This window comes from Saccostrea cucullata, unplaced genomic scaffold, assembly GCF_032062105.1.
Source record: "Saccostrea cucullata isolate Sc308-1 unplaced genomic scaffold, CSIRO_AGI_Scuc_v1 ctg2028, whole genome shotgun sequence".
Lineage (NCBI taxonomy): Eukaryota > Metazoa > Mollusca > Bivalvia > Ostreida > Ostreidae > Saccostrea > Saccostrea cuccullata.
Window position 1 is genome coordinate 51473 of NW_026937225.1, and position 25150 is coordinate 76622.

General features: G+C 32.4%; 2 protein-coding genes and 1 pseudogene across 2 annotated transcripts; 2 read left to right on the top strand and 1 right to left on the bottom strand.

Moving 5' to 3' along the window:
- The first annotated feature begins 1265 nt into the window (after nt 1-1265).
- Nucleotides 1266-3244, top strand: LOC134247552 (E3 ubiquitin-protein ligase TRIM71-like; annotated as a pseudogene).
- Nucleotides 3245-4802: 1558 nt separating this feature from the next.
- Nucleotides 4803-5742, bottom strand: LOC134247547 (uncharacterized). The gene is made up of 3 exons (XM_062729890.1): nt 5706-5742; nt 5272-5485; nt 4803-4980 (listed from the first exon to the last, which is right to left on the bottom strand). The coding sequence occupies exons 1-3, from the start codon at nt 5740-5742 to the stop codon at nt 4830-4832; spliced, it is 402 nt and encodes a 133-aa protein (XP_062585874.1). The 3' UTR covers nt 4803-4829.
- Nucleotides 5743-9916: 4174 nt separating this feature from the next.
- LOC134247548 (uncharacterized) lies at nt 9917-21954 on the top strand. Its single transcript, XM_062729891.1, has 4 exons — nt 9917-10061; nt 20267-20395; nt 21083-21289; nt 21599-21954. The coding sequence occupies exons 1-4, from the start codon at nt 9917-9919 to the stop codon at nt 21946-21948; spliced, it is 831 nt and encodes a 276-aa protein (XP_062585875.1). The 3' UTR covers nt 21949-21954.
- The last annotated feature ends 3196 nt before the right edge of the window (nt 21955-25150 follow it).

Sequence of the window (25150 nt, forward strand, 5' to 3'; positions counted from 1 at the left end):
AGATAAATTCAGAATGAAATCAAATCCAATCTTCTATTCTTCTTAAACACTTATCATTTAATATTACTTTAATCTGATGAGTGTTTTTTGTGAAGAAATACTATGTCATTGTACCTCCTAAGGACCGGAAGTCTCTGTCGATACTGAAGCTGTACTGATTTGTAATTATAACAAAGGGACCTGAAAATCTACAATAGCAATAAATAGTATAATGATTATCTAGCCTGATTAATTTGTGGCAAGATTACAATAAGACCAGAACAGTAGGTGTAGCTTTTACTAAAATTTTACCTATTTTTCAAATTCAGTTTCCACTGTAGGATCAGTCTCCAAACAAAGAATTGAAGCCAAATATGTATCTCAATATAGTCTACTTGCAACATGATGGTGTTATCGGACTAAATCTGTATTTGGAATTGAACTTCTAAAGTATTTCACACAAATTTCTATTTTTAGTAGCGACGATAACATCATACATCGAAATCAAAAACCGATACACTGAATTTTGTATCTTGATGTTATTTACTTGTGTGCCTAGTTATATTGAAATCAGACCAAAACTGTATGAGGAGTAACATTTAAAAAAAAATGTTTACAGACCGACAGACGCACATAAGCTCTTTAGTCTCTTACCAGTAGAGCTAAAAACCGTCACACATGTTATAATCATGGTATTTTAAACTTAATAAAAAAAAATCAAATGATTGTTCGTAAAATCTGACCAGCTATGGTCACGCAAGTAAATCATAGATATTTTAACAAAATGTTTAGTATAAATGATTCCTACGGATCACACGCAAAATACGCCCATCTTCTTTTCAAATGAACAATTTTGTAGTGGATTAGATGATGATACATCTAAATTACTATCGTTGAGAATATTTGAAAGGTTTCATTCTCACTCTTAAGGATACCTTGGATATCGTGCAGGTATAAAGTTAATTTAATTCATGTGACCTCAGAGTACGTCGAAAGCTAGAACTAATACCAAGAAATATATTGCTATTATCTTTTCGCCAGATTAAAAGGTTTTCTTGAAATTAAAGGTGAGACAATATAACTTTTAAATTTCAAAGTTAAATTATAAAATGTCGTAAAGTTTTACTATGCTTATTCTTATATTAAGAATAATATTTCAGATTCTTTTTTATAATTTGCTGATGGATTGACACGACAAAAGATTGTCTGAATCATGTTTCCTTTCCTTTAAATTGAATTTAGCAAATTATAATTTCCGCCATTGTAATTGTTGATAATGAAATTGCAGCTTCTCCATCATCATGTGACGGACACCTATAATGGACCCGCGTTACAGTGGCCAAGACATCCTCCTCTGTGACCTGTGTCAAACAGCTGCATTACAGAGTCACTGTAAACATTGTCAGATTAACCTGTGTAATGCATGTGTCGGGTTGCATCTCTCTGATTCATCTAAAAGACACAATGTTGTGCCGTACATACACAAAACCTTTGTTCCTAACTGCCTCAAATGTCCAAACCACATACAGACACCTTGTGAACTTTGCTGTGAGAAATGTGACATTCCTGTTTGTTCTACCTGCATCTCCTCTGGAAAACATAACGGCCACGGTTTTTCGAGAGCTCTGCAAATTCTTAGTTTTAAAACAAAAGAAATGGAAAAAGACTTGAAAGATCTTGAAGAAAAAAATTATCCAACATATGAAAAAAAATCATTAGACTTACACTCTGAAAAAGTAAATGTGGTAAAACATTATGAGAAACTGACAACAGCTGTCACTAAACAAGGAGAAGACCTGCACAGAGAAATTAACATCTTTGTTGACAAACAGAAATTCGAAATTATTGAGATGAAACCAATACCCTGGCTGTTCTTAATAAACAGGAAGATGAAATCAAACAGATTATTTCTGATGTAAAACAGTGCATAGTTGATCTGAAGAAAATACTGGACTCCAATGATGTCTCCTTAACTTCTGTGTACAAATCCAGGAATGCTGAATTCAAAAGTTTACCTCCTTAAGTTAATATTTCATTGCCAAGTTTCTCTCCTCATCATATCAATAGAGAAAAACTCCATCAAATGTTTGGTTCTCTGTCAGCATTATCCAATACAATAGAAGAACATGACTACACAATGAGGACACCAGAAACTGTATCCAGTCCTCCAGTCAAACCACTGCTTGATGAACCAGAGCTCATCACCACCACAGACACTGGACTACTTTACAGTGTTACCTGTCTTAGTGATGAAGAAATTTGGACACGTGGAGATGATACTATTATGAATCTTTACAACCTTCAGGGTAAACTTCTGAAGTCAATCCAAACCAAGTCTGGGAACAAACCACATGACATAGCGGTGAACAGGGGTGGAAACCTAGTTTATACTGATTCTAAAAGAGGAACTGTGAATATAGTGAAGAATAAAAAGATACAGGAAGTACTCCGACTTAAGGGATGGAAACCTATGTATGTCTGTAGTACCTCCTCTGGTGACCTACTTGTTACCATGAACAGTGACGATGATAAACAATCAAAAGTTGTCCGTTACTCTGGCTCCACAGAGAAACAAACCATTCAGTTTGATAGTGAAGGTAAACCTCTGTATTCATCTGGTTCATACGGTAAATACATCAGCGAGAATAGGAACCTGGATATCTGTGTGGCTGACCATATTGCCAGTGCAGTAGTGGTTGTTAATCAGGCGGGAAAATTCCGATTTAGATACACTGGTCATACCTCGACTACCAAAGGATCATTTAATCCAGTCGGCATCACAACAGACAGCCAGAGTCAGATCCTTACAGCAGACTGTAACAACCACTGTATCCACATCCTAGATCAGGACGGACAGTTCCTCCGTTACATTGATAACTGTGATTTAAGATTCCCATGGGGTTTATGTGTAGACACCAGAGACAACCTGTTTATCACTGAGTATTTGTATGACAGTGGTAAAGTAAGGAAAATCAAATACATGTAAACATTGTGTACTCCCAAAAGAAAAGTTATTACCAATTTATACTTTTCTGTAACTTTTTTACCCCGAAACAATTCACATCATATTTATAAATTTTCTATACCTTTGAGCGATCCAGCCTTTTTCAGTTGTAAATTAGAGTTAAACATAGCTGTACTTTGTCATGTAAGTGTATATTTTTTGTACCTATGGAAAGTAGCCTTTCAAGATACAAATACATGTATAATGCATCTTTATAGGACTTTGCAACTTTTTTCTGTTTAGCTTTTTTATACTTAACTTGGACTTACTGAAATTTCAAAAGCTCAGACTAATTTAGTTCATTGAGATTAAATGTTTTAGTTCATCGAAATATCTAAATATAATTTAATATTTTGGTCTAAATACAAACGTTTTTAAAGGTCTAAACTTGATCTATCTTTTAATTGGCTAAAAATTTTGTTTACAAACATGAAGTATCATTTTTTTTTACTTTTGTAAGTTATTTTTACATTGATCTCAGGTTGTCATAATTAAATTTTTTCAAGCCACAGTTTTAAGCCATTACTTAAAATTTCACATATTCTATTTTCTCCAATTTGTTTTTAATTGTTTTTATCGAAATAAATGTTTTATTTTAAAAAAACAAATTCTAGATATTCACAGTAAAGCAATGTATCAAAGTCTTTTATCTAAAGTTATTAAAGTAAACTAAAGCTAACTATTTCGACATTTTTTTATACAAGGCTGTGGAAGAAATTTATGATAAAAATAAGACATGATTACGCGATTGATATATTAGGAGTTAAGGCTTAAAACAATGTTGACTTTTTTATAAGCTTCTTCAATATTAATGCACATGTATAACTGAATTATAAAAAACAAATAGTTCGTTTCAGATCATAGTCCACAAATATTAGCTAAAAGACGAAGAAAAATATGTACTGTAAGTAAATAAATTCATAAATCAAATTTGACATTTTTTTTTCAACTTCTGTCAACTTACTCTGTCACAAACTATTTCCTAATTTATTTAAGTGCCCTTGTAACAGATACAATGAAAAATGTCTAATCCGATACCTGAATAATCCAGCACATTGTGAATTCGACGTTGACAATCTTTCCCATTTTAGTATTTTCCTTGTTTTCAACACTGTGAAATCCGACACCCTTTTTATTCCGACACAAGATTTGTCTCCCAGTGCATGTCAGATTAGACAGGTTTCACTGTATAACAAAGCAAATTATTCACGGATATTAATTTCCTACAAAACCTGGGTATTTAAATCACACAACGTGGAGGCAGGTCTAATTAAAAATTAAAATCAAAAGTACAATGCACATAAACATACAATCAAAAATAGACAGAGAGGTTATCTTTATTCTAATGGTGAGACTATGGAACTTTTAAAGACTAAATAATTTTGCTGACATTTCTCTGCACAGTGTGTATATAATGGCCAGTAATAAGAATGAAAAAGTATTCAGTATTTGACATAATGATATGTTCACAGCGACACGCTATCAGCAATTGCGTGTAAGAAATTGTCAAAAGATGTTACAGAAGTATGCATTTATGTTGTTTGTGTAATTTCATCAGAGGGTATGAAAAAGTATGTAAAAGATGAAGTACCCGTTGACATTTTGAAAATTACCTTGCGCTCTTTAGTTTTTCATATACAAACTTTGGAAGAATGTAAACGAAAAACCATAGATCTATGTATGTTTTATAGTTACTTTTTTTTAAAAATAGCATCATTACAAGTTGTAAATATGTACAGGATCTTTTTTTCTTCTTTATGGTATATAACCCTTGGAGTAAATATGAGTAGAAAGAATGAAAAAAAAACTGTTAGGCACTTGCAGATTTAATTTTATTCAATCAATACTACTGAGAACAACAGCAAAAGTTTGGACCGCAGTGAGTAGCAGAACAACTAAAACTTCCGTACCTCCAGGTGTTGACCCATTTGGCATTGGGAGTATTCTTAAGGCCTCGTTTGGAGTAAATATGCAAGGCATCAATGCATTGAGGTTTTCTGTGCAAATGATTTGTGAACATTAACAATTTACATATACCTAAAATAAATGCAATATGGTAATATTTATGCCTTACAAGAAAACCCCACATATTAAAATTTTATGAAGAAAAACTGTTGTTATTTTGTATAGAAGCCAGTGCTTATTCAGATTATTAGGAGAATACAACCCAAAACCTTACTTGATTAATTCAACTGCAAAATACTTTTCACAACTCTACCTACACGCACCTGTCCCTCAAACTTCAAATAAAAAATATGTTCATTTCATTTATTTTCAACTGTTCTTACTTGTTAAAGGCATCCCAGTCCTCATTCATATCAGTGACTGACTGACAGATTGCATTACATGACTCTCCACCGACACACTTGCGAGGAATGGCCGCGATGTAAGACCTTTGTGGACCCAAAGCGATACAAGCCGCTGTCGCTATTTCATGATCGGTATCTTGGTCGTAATGATGAGGATAATATCCACTAATTAGCACGATATGTGTCTCAAAGGCTGAAATTCAATTTTGTTTAATTCATAAAGAGCACATTACAACAAACATCCCTGAATTTCATAGTTTTATGCATTTTTAATTTTACATATTTTTACCTTGCTTTCTTTTTGCAGTGTTACATGGAAACGTTACAATATCTTACTTCCTTTAGAGATTTATAAGAAAACACTGAATAGTAAAAGAAAAACGTAAAAGAAAAGCGAGAAAGGGCTTACTCACCCAATGTAAAAATCAGACAACTCAAAGACAGTGCCATTGTGTATCAATTTTTCAGCTTGTTTTGCAAGCAGTTGAGCTTACCAAAAGAGCAATTTGCCTTCCCAACCTATTTTTCTCTTATTTTTACAATTGATACATTGATAAGTATAACCTTTCAAAACTTTATGAATTATGGAAGAGTTTAAACTAAATCGATTTCAACGTCTCTACCCTTTTTACATCTTTGAAATTAGAGATTTTTTTTGTAACTATGAATCATCGGTCCATCCTTTTAATTTTATCCATAATGTTTTTAGCACGCAGGCAGCCATGATATTTGACAATAACAATAGAAAAACTACCTCATTAACTTACCCTATTATTTGCAAAAGTAACATAATTAAAAAAAAAATACTTGGGTAATTTTGATTATTTTAGGTCGTTGATTTGATATCGAAATAAAAATGTCTGCCATAACGAGCTTCAGCGAAAATGCCGCAACATACCTCAAGATAAGCTTTTTCTCTGGCTTAGTTACAATTGCATCGAGTTTTCCCACTCAAAAATGATTTAATTTTTACAAAGCATCTCTCAAGAGGCAAAGAGTACCTTGTTTTAGAAATAGTTTATAGGTAGAACATAATCTAATCAACTGAAATATTGACGATTTAAAAGTTAAAGTCATAAAGTTTATTAAAAGCTCTGCAATCAGATAACAACGAGTTTTTTTTTTTAATCTGAGATCCAAATATGAACCAGATGTTTCTGACTCTGTGGTATATTTTATTTCAATAGAACTGAGAGATATTGTGTCGACATAAGAATGGAATTAATTATTTTTTTATTGACAATACGTCTTCAATACATCTAGAGTCAAAGGCCATATAATCAATTTCTTAAACAAGGTACGTTATCAACGAGACAATATCAACAGTTTCGTTTAAAAAGGCATTATTTCGTAAATTCTATGCTGGATACAATGATCTCGTCGGGAAATAAAATGTATCATTAAGTAAAATGATGACTAAACTTTTTCATACTGTTGTTGGGCAATTATTTACACAGAGATGTACATATATATTTCCATTTTTCCTGATTTTTACAAGGTGCACATAGCTGGTGTGACAGGTAGGCAGGGGCTGCTCACTCCTCCATGGGACCTGATCCCATTCCTGATGGTTTGGAGGTGCATGTTTGCGTTGATAGTAAAATCAAAGGTTAGATATTTGCTCATTTAATTTACTCTGCGTATATTTGGCTATTTCCCGAGCATTAATTATTCCTGTTTAGTTTTAATGTTGAAACATAGGCATATTTCATTAAAAGCAAATATTAACCTCTTTAGAATGGAGAAAAACAAAGAAAACAAAAAAGCATTCTTTCTTCTTAAATATATTATGTGTCCCTTCATTTCGAAATCATCTCTTTACTTTAAAACTCTACACTAATACAACCTGTTCACACAATCTTCTTTTTACGCGCATGTAATTACCTACTTTAGTTTAAAATATATTTCATTCATATATAGAAATGGATTGAACAGCAGGCATAAATGCCTATTATCGTTCTCTCCATATGATCGTTATCTACTTTCAATGCAAAAAAGAGATAACAGCTAAAATTGTATTCTTTTTTTCTTTTTTACATAATTTTTTTGTATTTTATAATTTTTTATGTTCAAATTTCAAAACGTCTTTAAAATGGTGACGATCGATGTTTATTCAGCAGAGCCAATAGAATTTATATTATCTTCGTAATGCAGTTTAGATAGGGAAGCAGCTAGAATGATTTACATTGAGTTTTATGTTTTTCGATCTTTAACACTTTATAGCTTTATTTTTTATTGAAATGAAGTCAATTTACCTTTTTTTCGCATTTTTTTGCATACTTTTTCCTATGAAAACAAATGTCGATATAAACGGTTACGGGCGAGGCCCATTAGAAGCTTGTTTTGGAAAAAAAATGTAAAATTATAACATTATAAAAAGACTTCAAAGTGCTTGGCTTAATCTATCCATAATTTGTTTTGCTCTTCAATGCATCAACTTTTGTCTACATGGGAGCAGTTGCTACGGAAGTCATTAACCGGTGTGTTTTTGAATATTCAATGATACAACAAACATTATAAATATGTCCTACAATTACTGTAAAGCACATATATTGTCACTTGAGATTATTCAATGTATGCCTTTAAGAAATTGGAAAATGACATAACAAGTGTCAAATATGAATAAAAAAAAAAACTTCGACAGGCAATATACTAGAAGGATATGGTTTTGAATAAACATCAATCAATTAGATAAATCAAGAACTGACAGAGATAATAAAAGGCAGAAGAAATCTTGTAATTGAAAATCAAATATATCAGGTATCTCATTTAAAGTCGTGCTGGTAGATCTACATCAAAAGACTTTTGGCCAACCGTTTTCATAGAATTAAAAAGAAAAAAAAAATATTATCCCTACTTGGTCAGAAAAGACACTTCAATAGATAAAGTAGTGCAATTCTGTACGTTTCCGCATGGAAAAGATCCTTCAATGCTCTATAACCCTGAGTGCCGTGCATAAGTCAACTATTTCTAATGCTTTGATATTTTTAATGTTTATCACATTAATGCAGTTTAAAATTGCATTTGTTTTCATTTACTGGTATTATGAGGAAAATTATTGTTATGTGATGTCAAAAGTAAGTATGTCCGATATAAATTAGGCCCCGATCCCTTTATGCAGCTTTAACAATGCAACGTTTAGATACCGAACATACACTTCACTTAATATTTGCCGGTACATGTACCTGAATGTCATTTAAATAAACCTTTAATATTTAATCAATAGATAGATAAATGCGATAATATATTATGATATTCAATGAAACTGAATGATAACCTAAAGTCGCATGAATGCGAAAAGATAGTAAACTGACTTAATTTCAACGATAATAAATGCATATCAAAGATAAATGGTGTTTTATATACTTTTTGAAATATAAACTGAATTTTTCTTTCAAAAATGAAAAAAGTAATTGAATGCATCTCTAAATTAAAACAACTGCGTAAAAAAGTATTCTGAATATTTAAATATTGTTCGAAAATTATTATCAAAAGGTCAACAAAGTAAAATAAATAGCTTGATATCCTTTCCCAAAGGTCATTGAAAGGGTAATCATATCTGAATTTTGATTTTCTACATTAGAGTTATCACCTTTATCAAAACTCAATATGCATTTAGCACTGAATCAGAGTCAGGTAAATACATATAAATCGCGTGATCTTAAATCTGGTACGATTAGAATCAAGATGATTAAACTGTAGATACATATACACCAGTAGGAGAGGCTATCTTCGATTAACAGGTAATTTGTTTTTCAGAAACTTGATGCTGATGGCTTGGATGTTAATTTCAGTCATTTTTAAAATTACATGTAGGACAATTGTAATATTCTTATTATCTTAATTCTTGTTTCATCTAAAAAAAATGTGATAAAATATTAATAATAATTGCTTATATCAGCTGCGCCGAAGCGATAAATCTGAAATATATAAAAATTATAAATGACCTTCACGTGATCAACAAAGTCATATGTTATCATGATAAATATGCTTATAAATAGCTGAAAGAACTCTCTTTAAATATTGGCTGTACCAAAGTACATAACTTACAATTCAAATTTTAAAAAAACGTGCAATGCAGCATACAGTTTGAACGCATTTAAAGCTTTGGAAAGTCTTAACATTGCTGCTTAATACATTTGAGATGGGATCAGAAGCCATGGAGCAAGGATCCCCTAGCTACTGACCAGTCACAACCACCGTATGCAGAATCCCCGTCATTTTAAAACATTTCAATGATGAATTCCTTATATAGGGCCCAAGATGTCCTCCTATGCGACCTGTGTAAAACAGCTGCACTTCAGAGTCATTGTGAAGTTTGTTACATTAACTTGTGTAAGGATTGTGTTGGAAAGCATCTTTCAGATTCATCCAAAAGACACAATATCGTACAATACACGCAAAACTTTAATACAAAGTCGAAAGATTTAGCGAAAGATTTGGAAGAACTAGAAAAAAGCATCTATCCTGCATATGAAAAAAATTCAAAAGATTTAAACTCAGAGAAATTAGACGTGGAAAATTATTATGAGAAACTGACGAGAGACATCATCAAGGAAGGCGAAGATTGGCAGAGAAACAATAACATCATTGTCAATAAACATTTGAAATGAAGACTAAACATATGGCTGCTTTAATCAAACAGGAAAAAGAAGTTCTTAAAGTTAAATCCGACTTAAAGCAGGCTATCCTTGATCTCAGAAAAATACTAAAATCTGATGATACTACCATTATCTCTACGTACCATTCCCAGAATGCTGAATTCAGAAGTTTGCCTCCAAAAATCAACGTTTCATTACCTAGCTTTACTTCTCACTAGATCAGCACAGAACACATGGACAGTTTCTCCATTACATTGATAGTTATGATCTTCATCATCCAAGTGGGATCTGTGTCAACACTAAAAACGTTCTCTTTGAGGCGAAATGTCATAGTGGAAAAGTGAAGAGAATAAAATACATGTAGGACATCCAATAGCTGTGTACTAATTGTATTTCTGGCCGTTTATGTACATGTACTAAGTGCAATCGAACAACTCATATTATGAATGAATTGAAGAGTTTATACGATTTAAGGTTCATAAACCCTCTGCTCACTCATATGAAATTTTTCTTTAACATTTATGATTTTCCAAAGGAAATGAACAAGCTGAATGAAATACAAACAATTATAGCATGGCTTGCGGGGCAAAATTTGACAATTAAGTCACTTAAACTTGGCAAATTTATAAAGGAGTAATGGACATTTGTGTCATTAAAAGTTATTTCTCTTATCAGAGTATCAATGTACCTTAACTGGAAAAGAGGGTGTCGAAATTATTTTTTTTAAAGAAATTGCTTGTTTTCTTTAACTGCAATACATTTACACTGTATGCATAATTTTCAGTAAAAGAATTGGTAGTACAAAATGTTGTTTATTTAATTTGTTGTAGATGCCCTGTGTTTTCATCTAAATGTAGCCAAATAATGGGGTAATTGTGTAAAAAAAAAAAAACAAAGTTAAAAAAATACCAAAGAACCAAACAAAACACATAGAAATTTTTAGTTGATTCTATATTTTAATGCACATCTACAAACGTCAGAGAGTTATATATCCTACTCCATGAAATGATTAATCATTATAAGATATATAATTTAGCTAATATTTAAAAAAAAATTCTTTTATTTTTATGTGTGCTATCTATTACTCAAGTACATGTGAATTACATAAACATTGAAGTATGAAATTAACTACACACGATCCCTAATTAATTGTTGTTTTACAATTATACATTTGAAAGTATTTTTACTCATATAGAGATGTAAGTTGAAGAGTATGTTCCTTATTACATTAACCCGGTTCTCGGGTCATTAAGTAATGATGATTCTATTGTGCAAATAACCTCTGGAACACGGGGCTTTCGTTTTTATACGGCCTCATTTGATTGATTGGTTGTATACTGTTTAACGCCCTTCTCCAGAATATTTCACTGATATGAAGACGTCACCATCGCCGGTGAAGGGCTTTAAATTTAGGCCTATGCTCGGCACTGACGGCCTTTGAGCAGGGAGGAATCTTTATCGTGCCACACCTGCTGTGACACGGGGCCTCGGGTTTATACGGTTTCATCCGTCCCCATTTAGTCGCCGTTTACGACAAGCAAGGGGGTACTGACGACCTATTCTAACCCGGATCCCCACAGGATCGGCCTCATTTGAAGTTTTAACCAAAACACGGCCAGCAGTGGGGTTCGGCCTAATGTCATAAGGGTCATCTCCTGACAAATATGGAGATAAAGAATATTCAAGTCATGAGAGGAACAAATACAGACATTCGAAAACAAGCAAGGATCAGCTACAATAAATAAGTATAAGCATTCCCCTATTGACTGATTCTCACACCTGGCTTGTGCTCCTAGTAATGGTTAAAAGTACCAAATAATCTTCAGTAATTTCAGTGTCTAAGTAATAGTCAAATAATTACTATGAAAAAGTCGGCATTTGACTCAATGATATGTTCACAGAGACACGATCTTAGCGATTGCATGTAATGAGTTGTCAAAAAAAAAATACATTTATGTTTTGTGTGTGTGTGTGTGTAATTCATCAGAGTGTATGAAAAGTATGTAAAGAGATGGATGACCTCTCTATAGACCTTTAAAATACGATTTGGTTGTTACTCCAACATTTTATAAGTTAATCATGTTACAAAACACGAGCAATTTCAAACGTTTTTTTTTCACATGTGGTCATAAAATAGTCCAGAACATGAAACCATTCCAATATAAGATGTAAATCTTATAAACTGTACCACTTTTGATGCACCAGATACGCATTTCGACAAATTATGCATCTTCAGTGATACTCGGATTTGTCGAAATGTCTCATTTAAAAAGTAAGTTTTTAAGAAATCTTGGTGATAGAGTCACGAGGATGGTGTTGATCTCATGATTAGTATTCCCTTATGAATTATGTTGGCCTTCTGAGTGGACAGAGTAGTGCAATTTTAGTTGATAACCCCCGCAATGTACAATTTGATGTAATAAATATTTGTATAATGAAAGATGTTAAAATTACGTTCGAATTCATACTTTTATTCCAAATTAATTTTATTGAAAATTGAAAAATTGATGAACACTTAGATAAATAATATCTTGCGCTTTTCCAGAACTATGAATAATCAAAGACAAAGGTATTAAAAACAAAACAAAGTATTACATGCATACATATATGCAATAATTAGACAATTTCTAATTGAAATTTCTAAATGAAATTAAGAGGCCATGCCAGTTAGCATTGAGTTTTGAATAGAAATTCAAAAAATTTAATTTTTCTTGAAATCAGTGTTGATGGTTAATTTCTCTCACAATAAAACAAAAAAAATACAAAAATACTGATTTTAACCATAACTACACTGTCGTATCTAAGGACAAAAAAACCTTAGTTACCAGAATAGATTTTTTTACTTTCAAAACAGGCAAATATTGCTATAAAAAGAGTCTATATGCACATAGATGTTGTCAAAAGAGTGTTTGTGATTACTTATTCCTTAAAGAGGACTTAATTCTGAGCTCTTTCCTGACCAACTAAGTATGATTACATTTTTCGTTACGTTGCTATGGTGATGGGAAGAAGAGATACGATTTCAAACAAAATGGTTGAATTTGAACTATTTTTAAAAAGCATTTTCAAAGATGCTGTGCTACTACTTATAATCCCATATGTGTGAGTTTGTTAGTATTACATGTAGGTTAATTAAAGATTTAAAAAAAAATTGGTAGGCAATCAAAACATTGTTTTCATGGAGATTCAAAGATATCCAAATTTAGGCATTTATAGATGATTTCCTGTGAACAATTCATAGTATTATAAGTAATTTATCCTATAAGAAACAATGTCCAATATAACAGATTGGTGCATCTGGAATGAAAATGAGTCATAAAGTACCATGACTTTCTTTCACCTTCACCTTTGAGTTCAAGGTCAAGTTATGAATTCATCTTTTGCTTCATAATTTTTCAAGCTGCATGGTCTTTGAAATGGTAGATTCTTGCGTAATTTAATAGTATTTCACAGGTGGATGCATACTTTAAGACAGTTCAAGAAAAAAAAATTAGTGTTTTGTAGCCATGGAGATTCAAAAATAAGCAAATTTGGGTATTTTTAGATGATTTCTGTTATTTTTTTAGATCAATAAAAGTAATTTGACCTTTTAGAAACAATATACATGTATATTCTTATTCAACATGGGTTCAGCTGAAAAAGGTTTTGATTCATGCACTACTTTGACCTTCTCCTCACCTTGACCTTTAACCTCAAGGTCAAATTTTTCTATCATATATTCTATGTCTAATAATTTCTTAACTAAATCAACATGGTTCTTGATATTTTAAATCTTGTTCCGATTATTTCATACATTGATACAGAGTGAATACTGTTGGACAATTCAGGAAGAGAAATTCATGTTCTACTGATGACCTTGAGCAAGTGGCATGGTCAGTCACTTAATTGAGGTCAAATTAATGATTTTAAGTGTTATGGCCTGTTCTTGAAATACATGTACTAAGTATTTGAAACATGTGCAGAGTAATGCATCATGATGTACCTTTAGTCAACATTAAATATTGATGCTTCAACATCAATAATGATTAAAATACCCTTGATGTTTACTAAGATTTTCCTGCCCTGCAGTGTGCAGTACTGTGTAAGATTATGAAAACGACAACAAAGTTTTTTTTAACAGAAAAAAACCCATTAGGTACAGTTATGATTAATTCCCTTTTAAAAGTTACTCCTTTAATACACTGCTACATGTACTGAAAACACTCACAGGAAAATGCTATGAAAAATCCAATATATTTCCCCCTAGCTTTGCTTATGTCATTCATGCAAGACTGATCTACAGTTAATGTTTATTTAGACTAAAAATCATTTAACAAAAATTAATTTGACCACATTGTGTAAAAACATGCTTACATGTCAGGCTACAACCCCCCTCTCCCCTTCTTTGTTTTTCATTATGCCCTGCCATGAATATGGCCGGGGCATGTAGCATTTGACATGTCCGTCTTCCGTCTTTTCTTCCGTCACACTTTGCGTTTAGCTCATTTCAAAGCTCAGTTTCAAAAACACCATCCAAGATATTTTCATCAAACTTCATATGCTGATACATACAGATGTGAGCAATTCAACTGCATTTTGCATTTTGACCTTGTTCTTTCATTTGACCTTTACCTTATTTATTAATCAATTTGTGTTTAAATTAGCTTCACAAAAAACATTCATAATATTTTTTCAACTTCATATGCTGATACATACTGATGAGAGCTTTCCAACTGCATCAACATTTTTTGACATTGGCTTTTCCTTGACCTTGGCCTCACTTTTTTCTGAAATTAGCGTCAAACTTCATTATGCTCATACATACTGATGTAAGCATCACAGGATGAAAATTTACCATTCAGTGTACTGAATGGTAACTGAATGATTACTGAAATGTCCCTGAAAAGACCCTTTACCGTGACCTTATCATGATTATTCAGTTACCATTCAGTCGACTGAATGGCACATACATTTCAATGACCTTTCATTTATCATTCAGTTTTTTTTCTTATGAAATAATCGGTTTAATTTTTAACTCAAAAAAATTATTTCACTTTTTCCTGGTATAAAAGCATCAAATTCATCGTTATCTTTTAAATTCAGCATTAAAAAAATTGAAGAAAAAAATTTAATTCAAGAAATAAAATTAGTGCTCATCGCCAAAATTGAACCCTGATCTCCTGCACCAGTGTCCACAGCCTTATCAATTACGCTACAAATTCTTGATCATAAATAAGGATATGATTTAAAATCAATCAATTTGTAGAAACCTGCTGTGTCGAGAAGCTGCGATGTGTATATATCTTGTATATCTTTTGTATAATATTCTATATAAGTTTCGCTGATTTTTTGGACAGACTGATTACTCATCTCCTATCGGGATGATGACAAGTATCAGCGACGGGTACCTGTTTCAGTGTCAGATATTTGAGATCGTTGTAAATCATCCTTCCAGAAACTTTTTATCAAAACAATATCGTTTAGAAAGCTTAAATCTACAATATATAGTCCTTTTCCTTCAAGAGGCATGTACAAATGATTGTTAAATGATTTTAAAACGATGTCTTCCAAAAGCTAAAATATCCTGCGGTTTTGACAAATCATGAATAACGAAATTGATCTTCCAGAAAAGGTGTAAATAATATAAATTCTGTCTCATCAATCAAAACTAGATATTTCCATGAAAAATACACGTATAAGCACAAAACGCGGCATTTATCTAAAAATTGATTCGATTATCGGATCATCATTTTTTATCACTTGAAGAATTTTAGTTTTTTAAATCTAATTAGAAAATTTAAAATCATTATGAATAAGTACCATTTATTTCAAAAAATTATAAAAATTATTTTGACATTTCTTTAAGGTGCCCGAATTTAATCACGATAAGTAAAAAACACTATTAAGATTGAATAATAAATCTTTATTGCAAATATTTTTTCATTGTTAAGAAAAAATATCTTATTATGAATTAATATGCTTGTGGCAAAAATCGCTATATTAAGACTAAAATATATCTGAAAGGTGGCGGAAAGATCATATAAAGATTACAGAAAGGTCGCTGAAAGTCGACGGAGAGGTCACGGAAAAAAGACGGAAAGGTCACTAAAAGTTGACGGAAAGGTCACTGAAATGTTTGTGCCATTCAGTGACTGAATGTCTACAGAAAAGACACTGAAAGCCGCCTTTCAGTTTTAACTGAAAGGTCTTGTTTCTTCCTGTGCATTTTAATTGCATAACTATTCAAGATATTCGGATCAAATTTCATACACTAATACAAATTTTAATGTTGCATTACTAATATAACCTCGACAAGGCATTCATGTACTATGGACATACTAGTACATGTATTTCTAGATTGTTTGGTTTTTTTTGTTTTTGGTTTTTTTTTTTTGATAAAGTAAATTAAAAAATATAATTTTTCCCCTTTGCACAATCTTCATTTTTTTAGGGAGATGGTTTCTTTTAAGTGTATGAATAATGCTTCAACTCTTGACAACTACTCCTTAACAACTTAAAATACCTGGTAATAAATAAAATTAGAATGTACTCCCAAATCCCCCATTTTAACTTAAAAAATCCTAAATATCAAAAATAAAATTTAAGTGGCTACTTATTCTTGAAAGTTTCATTTCCTAATAGATCAAAAACACAAGATCTTTTCTATATATTACAAAAAAAATGGAATATTTTTTTTCAATTAATATTCAGTTTTTATTACATTTTTACCCGTGATTTACTGTAATTTATTCATTGAATAAAAATGATATCCTGTCACAGTGTGAAAGTATATCAAAATGATATCCTGTCACAGTGTGAAAGGATATCAAAATGACATCCTGTCACAGTGTGACAAATACCAGAAGTGCGGGAAAACTCTTGCTTTCTCTTAACATAATGATTGATTGATTGATTGTATACTGTTTAACGTCCCTCTCCAGAATATTTCACTGATTTGGAGACGTCACCATTGCCGGTGAAGGGCTGCAAATTTAGGCCTATGCTCGGTACTAACGGCCTTTGAACAGGGAGGGATCTTTATCGTGCCACACCTGCTGTGACACGGGGCCTCGGTTTATACGGTCTCATGCGAAGGACCGCCCCATTTAGTCGCGCCTTCTATGACAAACAAGGGGGTACTGAGGACCTATTCTAACCCGGATCTAGTTGGTAGAAAAACTCATTAGATATTAGTATATTAATTTTATAAGTTTGTTCCATTGATTTTATGGAAGGCTAAAGAAATAAAAATTTGGACATAGATTAGGTTTTGAAACTCTGATTTATAAATGGGAAGAAGGTGAGTTAAAATGACTAATATGTGTAAATAGGGACATAAGTCTTACCAGCAGTGTTACCTCATGACCTCTTTACATAATCCACAAATAGCATATGCATATTGTAAATATCATTATTAGCATTTATCTTTCTTTGATTGTATTAGGAGTAATCTAACACCTGCAGAATTAAACATTAGTGGTCATATAACAGGTTGCTCCTAATAAGTTGAGACAGTAAATGAGAAATTTCGCTGCATCACTTAATTTTCCAAATCTTTACTTTTGCCTTAAAGAGATAAAGTTATCAAATTTTATCCAGAAATGTACATGAAAAATACATATTTAACATACCATTATATGTTTTTGTCCAACTACTTCAAGTTGAAAGTTTTTCTTTTTCTCCCGCGTTTTCTCTATTGTCGTCTGTTCCATTCTTTTTGGTCTCCTTTACCAGAGAACTCATGCAAGGGAGGCAATCCAATCGTTTTTCAAGAGAGATTTACAACAATTCAATCTGATATTTGACTTACATTTTTAGGAGTCTAACCAATTTTATTTATTTAATATGTTGAACAAAATATTTTCCTTCTACATGTATACATGTATCTAGAAATTTCTAAAGGTGCACAGGTATTGTAAACCACATAGCCCTTTATGGGATATAATTCTATCATTAAGATCTGAATAAAATTAAGCACAAATGAAATTTTATTTATAAAGCAGAAATTATAGTTCAAAGCACTTTATGATCCACATTATCAAATTATACATTGGGTTTTGATGTAGAATATATGAATTCTAACAAGCCAGTCCAAATATTTCTCTGATAAAGTATGACAAAATGCTGTGGTTGCCATGGAAACAAGAGGTCATAATATGCGTAGGTGTATATATTTTTATAGAATGACTAATCAAATGCACCATGCTCACAAAATTTGAGCAAGAACTTAATTTTTCCACTTTCAATGTTTATATAGGGTGAAGCTCAATGCTTACTGACATGGCCTCAATCTTAATTTTGGTCGATAAAGAAAGGGAACAAATTTGCAGAAACAGATTTAATCTATCACACAGGCAAACAATGATAGAAGTATCTTGCAAATGAAGGACATTCCAGGACCTCACAGCCTCCAGCAAATTTGAAGCGACTGATGAATGTTAAAGCATAGAAATAAAATGGTACAGTGCATTAACCATTCTCAGTACACTTTTAAAAACAGCATTTTCAAGTTTTGTTGAAAAAGTATTATTTGCAATGCCAGAAATTGGCTATTTTTTGCATGTAATCCTTCGTTTTTGATATCTTTGTCTTTGAATTGATTATTCATAGTTTAGGACAGGCGCAAGATATTATTTATTAAGTGTTCGTCAATTTTCACTAAAATATAATTTTGGAATAAAAGTATGAGATTGAACACAATTTTAACATTTTTCGTAATACAAATTTATATTCATTACATCAAATTGTACATTGTATGGATAATCAACTAAAAGAGGTACCACTCTGTCTACTCAGAAGACCAACAAAATCCTTTAGAAAGTACTAATTAGGTGATCAACACAACCCTCAGAACTCTAACACCAAGATTTAAATAAAAAATTACTTTTTAAAGGAGACATTTCGACAAATCCGAGTATCACTGAAGATACATAAATTGTCTAAATGCGTATCTGGTGCATCAAAAGTGGTACCGTATAAGATTTACATCTTACCTTGGAATGGTTTCATGTTCTGGACTGTTTCATGACCCCAGGTGAAAATACAAAACGTTTCTATGAAAATGCTCTGGTTTTGTAACATGAATGCATCTTGGTGAAATTTTTTGCAACACATCTATTGATACGAATATAAATAAATGTTTGCAATATATATATTTTTTCATATACCGTATGTTTTCCTTTAAACAATTAAGAAGGCATCTTAAGTAGTAACCTCTAATAAAACGTTTAAAATTTTAAGTAAGTAATCCCCCCAACTCCCGGAAAAAGAGGAAAAAAACAACGTCGAAGTAACTTTTATTCAATGTCTAGTCAATATTGATTTTCAATATTAAATCAACGTGAAGATTTCAACGTTGAACTCAATCTTCAAAATCTTACATAAACTAAATGTTGAATCAGCATATATAATCTACGTTGATTCAAAGTTTTTTTTTTTCAATGTTGTGTGCCTGCTGGGAAAGAAACTATTAATATTTGTCCAAGCAAAGTTGTAATTAATCAAATATTTTGATTTTTACTTTACTTTCCTTTACATGCAAGAAATATAACCAGCTTATTTTTCCTTTATTTTCGTCGTATTTTTTCACCACAGTCAGTTAACCACTTTTCATTAGAGAAACTTGTTTTTTATTTTTTTTAAACGCTATGAAATCATTTTCATTTTTTCAATGACATTATTGTAAAAACAGATAGTTATAAACAATTAACTCGGACAATATCGATCATCTGCAGAGCAGCGTGACACTTATCTTTACAACAACAACTCGGTAGCTAGATTATAGGATAATGTTTTAAATTACATTGACAGCACTGTGTATTTTAACACACTTTAAAGGTAACTTTGACAAAGATATTAATACAGTAACATGCAAGGTATTTAAACAACATAACCTGAATAAAGCTCAGATTCAAGAACCAACACCAGGAAGATTGTTGTAGCTAGATAGGCCATCTTGAAATAAGAGGTAGGAAACTGTAAAAAAAAAAATCGTGCTTCTTAGGCTAGGTGTTTAATTTAAAGCCTTTTCCTCTTTCAATTCAAAAATTGATATAATGTCAATTCTTTTAATAACTGTGATAATTCATTTTCAGTTCTATAAGTGGTGAAGTGAATGAGGTACTAAATGGTCCTCTGTATATAGTTAGTTTTCCTTTCTTAAAATAGACTTAATAGCTACTCCCCTTGTAATTTTAGCGTTTATTTACAAATCAGAATGTACCTTTCACCAGTTCATCATATTTTCTTTATACATGTTTATTTAACACACACTATAGATTTTATCTTAACATCATAATATTACAGCCGAGCTTCATCATATGATTGAGACACTTATGATAGAACCCCGATCCTTTAATAATGTCAAATAAGTTGAATTTTATTTTTCATTACAGGGTATTCTATTTGTTTGACCAAAACGCCAGTTATGGACCCCCGATACTGTGCCCAAGACATCCTCCTCTGTGACCTCTGTCAAAAAGTTGCATTACAGAGTCATTGTGAACTTTGTCAGATTAACCTATGTAAGGTTTGTGTAGGAGATCACCTCTCTGATTCATCCATAAGACACAACGTTGTGCCATACACACATAAGACTTCTTTTCCTAATAACCCAAAATGCCGATACCACGACCAGAAACATTGTGAAAATTACTGTGAGAAATGTAACATTCCTGTATGTTCTACCTGCCTTTCCTCTGGAAAACATAAAGGACATGATTTATCTGATGCTCTGCAAAAAATAAGTTCTAAAACAGAAGACTTAGAAAAAGATTTAAAAGAACTCCAAGAATATATTTATCCTACATATGAAAAAATTAGAGTTGATTTGAACTCTAAGATAGATTACTTGCGAAAACATTATGAGAAACTGACAACAGCTGTCACCGAACAAGGAGAAGACTGGCACAGAGAAATTAACATCATTGTCAACAAACAAAAAACCAAAATTGAAGAGATGAAATCAAGACACCTTGCTGTTCTGAATAAAGACGAAAATCAATTTAAACAGATAACTTTTGAATTAAAACAGAGTATTTTAGACATAAATAAAATACTCGACTCAAATGATGTTTTCCTCCTCTTAATGTACAAATCAAAAATTGCTGAATTCAAACATTGTCCACCGAAAGTCATCGTATCCTATCCAAGGTTTTTTCCTCAACAGATCAACACAGAACAGCTCCATCAATGTTTTGGTTTTTTGTCAGCATTATCTATTACAACAGAAGAACATGGCTACACAATAAGGACATCAGAATCTGCATCCTGTCCTCCGGTCAAACCACTTCTTGATGTACCAGAGCTCATCACCACCATAGACACTGGGTATATGTCCAATGTTACCAATCTCAATGATAAAGAAATCTGGACTTGCGGAAAAGACAAAATCATTAAACTTTACAATCTTCAGGGGGAACAACTGAAAGCATTCCAAACAAAATATAAAGTTCGTGATATAGCGGTTACAAGGAATGGAGATCTAGTTTACACTGAGCCCAGTGAATGTGCTGTAAACATGATAAAGAATGGCCTGATACAGGAAGTGATCCGACAACAGGGATGGATACCTTACTATGTATGCAGTACGTTCTCTGGTGATCTCCTGGTCACCATGAACCGTGAAAATGAACAAACAAAAGTTGTCCGTTTCTTTGACTATACAGAAAAACAAACCATTCAGTTTGATAGTAAAGGTAAACCTTTGTATTCACCTTACTACAGTAAATACATCAGTGAGAACAGGAACCTGGATATCTGTGTGGCTGACTCTGACGCCCATGCAGTAGTGGTCGTTAATCAGGCAGGTAAACTCCGATTTCGATATACAGGTCTGCCCTCTAATAAAAAAGAATCATTCTGTCCACGTGGCATCACAACAGACAGCCAGAGTCAGATCCTGACAGCAGACACATACAACCACTGTATCCACATTCTAGATCAGGATGGACAATTCCTCTCTTACATTGATAACTGTTTCTTACAACGTCCATGGGGACTATGTGTAGACTCCAAAGACAACCTCTTTGTAGCTGAGCGTGACAGTGGGAAAGTGAAGAAAATCAAATACATGTAAAAGATCCAACATGAAGAATAATAATTGCAATACAGTGCATTTTTTTTTTAAACTTTCATCAAGTGAGTTGATCATTACATTAACATTTTGTAAAATATTGTTTATGAAAGAATTTACATTGGAAATACAGAGTACGACATATGTCAAATATAAAATAGAAAAGGATCTCGTCACAAAGAAAGAAACACTTAGCATATGAAATCCATGGTTCCAACTAATGACGTTTTTGCAGGAAATCTGACATATGGCAAACAAAATAGACGGAAAGGTCAAAAATAGATTGAAAAGAATTAAACTATGAGAATACGGACCCAATCCCAAGGAAATCCAGAGAATCATTTTAAAAATGTCAGAAGGATTGCAAAAACAAATAATCATTTTAAATTACTTCTAGATTTTTCTTTCTTTGGATATATAGCTGTCACCCCCCACAGACTTTTAAGGGAGTGCCTAAGGGTTTAGCCACCAGAATTCGACGCATCTGTTCGTCCCCTGCCTTATTCCAGGAGCAAAGTGGTCTTCTTAAGTTCCACTTATGCAAAAGATGCTACAATGCCCGCACAGTACAAACAGCTATTGATGAGATGGAGGGACATGACAGACAAAACCTATTATGCTACAAGGAGAAAGACAATAGCAGCAGGGTCCCTCTGGTAACCACATACCATCCTGTCCTTAAGAACCTTATCCTTCAAAAGAACCTACCAATTCTCCATTCAAACAAACGAATGGCAGCACTGGATGAAAAATACAGTTTCCGCATGGCTGAAACTCTACTGAAACTCTGCGGAAACTTAAGGTTACTAATGGTTTCTGCAAAGTTTCAGTGCGGAAACTTCGTTTCATCAAGTTTCCGCAGTGCGGAAACCAAAGGTGTCCACGAATTCAAATAGTTTCCGCAACTGAAACTTGCTGAAACCTGAGGTATATGCAAGGTTTCAGCATGCGTATACTGTTGAAATACGTATGGTGTACCATAGGTTTCCGCAACTGAAACTTGCTGAAACTTGAGGTATACGCAAGGTTTCAGTATGCGAATGCGGTTGAAATACATATGGTTTACCAATGGTTTCCGCAACAGAAACTTGCTGAAACTTGAGGCATACGCAAGGTTTCAGTATGCGTTTACAATTTTGATATACATAGGGTATACTATAGGTTCCCGCAACGGAAACTGTAGTATTGACTACACAATTTAGCCCTGGTTTTCAACCAAAAGTCATTTTCCCCCTGAATTCACATACTGGAAAAAACAACAACACACTAACACTTGTTATCAAAGAATATCAAATGTTATTTTCAACATTTACATACATCGTGTTGAACATTTATTTTCTCTTGCATCATAAACATTTTTTGCAGTTAAGTCCGAGCCCTCAAGTCACGACAAGAGGACAGAGAAAATGTCTGCATTTAATGATGTCTCATACATCAGAGATATAATCTTGCGAGAGGAACTTAGAACTGCATTACTGCAACCAATCAACTTAACCTGAATTCGGTTTATGCAAGTCTAGTATTATCAAGGAAATGAAACATTACTTGGTATAATAAATGCACAAGTTCACATCATGAGTAGCCAATAAGCACCAAGGTGGATTTCTTAGTTAAAAATTCAGTTTGTAGTCCATCATCAACGAACAGAAAAGTCCTTGAGTGGTTCTCATTTTTTGATGACCCACTTACACTTATCATGCTTATGCTATTGGTGGCTGTATGTTTTCGGAACTGTGCAACACATCACTGTAGTCTGCATGTATGACCTGTTCCAGTTTCAGACGACTTTAAAAATATCAATGCTTGAGTATAGAGAGACTTGTTTTCATCCTTGGAGAAATGATATCATGTTCAAGTTGGATTGATCTGCTCATCAGTTATTTCAACCTATTGAAAATATATATAAATATAGTTTAACAAAATCCCAATCTAAATAAAACAACATGTTAGATCCTCTCGCATACTCGCTACACAACATGATCACATCTAACAACATCCCATAGAAGGTCACGTCAGATGTCAAATACGGAACAACTCTAGCCTTATTCATTCCAATATATAAAAAACAATAATTTTGCAGTTGACTATTTGATTGGTTAATAGAATTTGACCTCTGACATGACACTCTACAGGATGTTGTTAGATTAAGTCAGTATCTAACATTTAATATTGATTGGATTGACAAAGTCCCTAATGCTGTTCTAGAACAAGCCTTTGTTTGATTAATTTCACATTTTAAGCATTTTTTTTTATCAGAATGATTTAAAATGAAATCTAAAAATTTATCAAGTGTAAAATATCATTAGTTCATTAAGGTCAGAGGAGACGTTCCTCAAAATCTGTTTTGTATATCTTCGTAATGTATGAAAAATATTCAAAATTCTACATTCAACATTCTTATCTCTAAACAAGTTTCTAAAAGTTTTTAAAAAATCCAAACCCTTAAACATTTGAAACTGGAAAATTATTTTTCTTCCCCAATGGATTATATAAGAAAAACTACCCATGGTATCTTGCAGAAATGCCTGGTAAGGTACCTCAATTTTTTGTGAGTAAACATGTTTAAGTAGCAATACTTCAATGACAAACTCCTAGAAAAATTTATCTATTATCATGATTATTAAGGAATGTCTTGTTTGTCCTTAAAGTTGCCTTGACTAGGGATAATGAAATAAACAAACTTGAATTTATTTAAATGTACCTGAATATGTATGTATAGATTTGTTCCTGATTTCAGAATAAATTAAGGAATTTTTTTTTCAAAGGTTTTCAAAGCATTCCGCGACGAGAAATAACGTTTTAATTAATTATTATTGGAATTCGGAAAAGCGCGCTCTGGCTGACAGGAAGGGGGTTGGTTTTTCGCCTCTATGTCCTATACGGATTAAGATAGAGACTTGTAATTAATTTTATTAAAAAGAGAATTAAATTTCAAGCAGGATTAAATATTTTATTTGTCTATAAAAGCCCCATACAAGAACGGAGAAGCGATAGAGCAATAAATAATAATAAAAAACGGCAGGGGGTAGGGTAGGTATTTCGCCTCCTGTGCTTTTAAAAATGGCGTTATATACACGATTTTTATTTCTAAATGTTGCTGAATAATTGTTCAAGAAGATAAAATAATATTTGGAAGGTTTTCAAAGCCTTACGCGACGAGAAATAAGGTTTTAATTAATTATTATTGGAATATCGCAAAAGCGCG

Bases quoted from the DNA above. Each gene is read 5' to 3' on its own strand.
- LOC134247547 (XM_062729890.1), bottom strand. From the start codon at position 5,742: ATGGCACTGTCTTTGAGTTGTCTGATTTTTACATTGG. The intron at 5,486-5,705 runs GTGAGTAAGCCC...ATTGAATTTCAG, and splicing joins TTGTCTGATTTTTACATTGG to CCTTTGAGACACATATCGTG. The intron at 4,981-5,271 runs GTAAGAACAGTT...TCATTTGCACAG, and splicing joins GACTGGGATGCCTTTAACAA to AAAACCTCAATGCATTGATG.
- LOC134247548 (XM_062729891.1), top strand. From the start codon at position 9,917: ATGGCTGCTTTAATCAAACAGGAAAAAGAAGTTCTTAAAGTTAAATCC. The intron at 10,062-20,266 runs GTTTGCCTCCAA...TTTTCATTACAG, and splicing joins CCAGAATGCTGAATTCAGAA to GGTATTCTATTTGTTTGACC. The intron at 20,396-21,082 runs GTAAGGTTTGTG...GTTTTTTGTCAG, and splicing joins ACTTTGTCAGATTAACCTAT to CATTATCTATTACAACAGAA.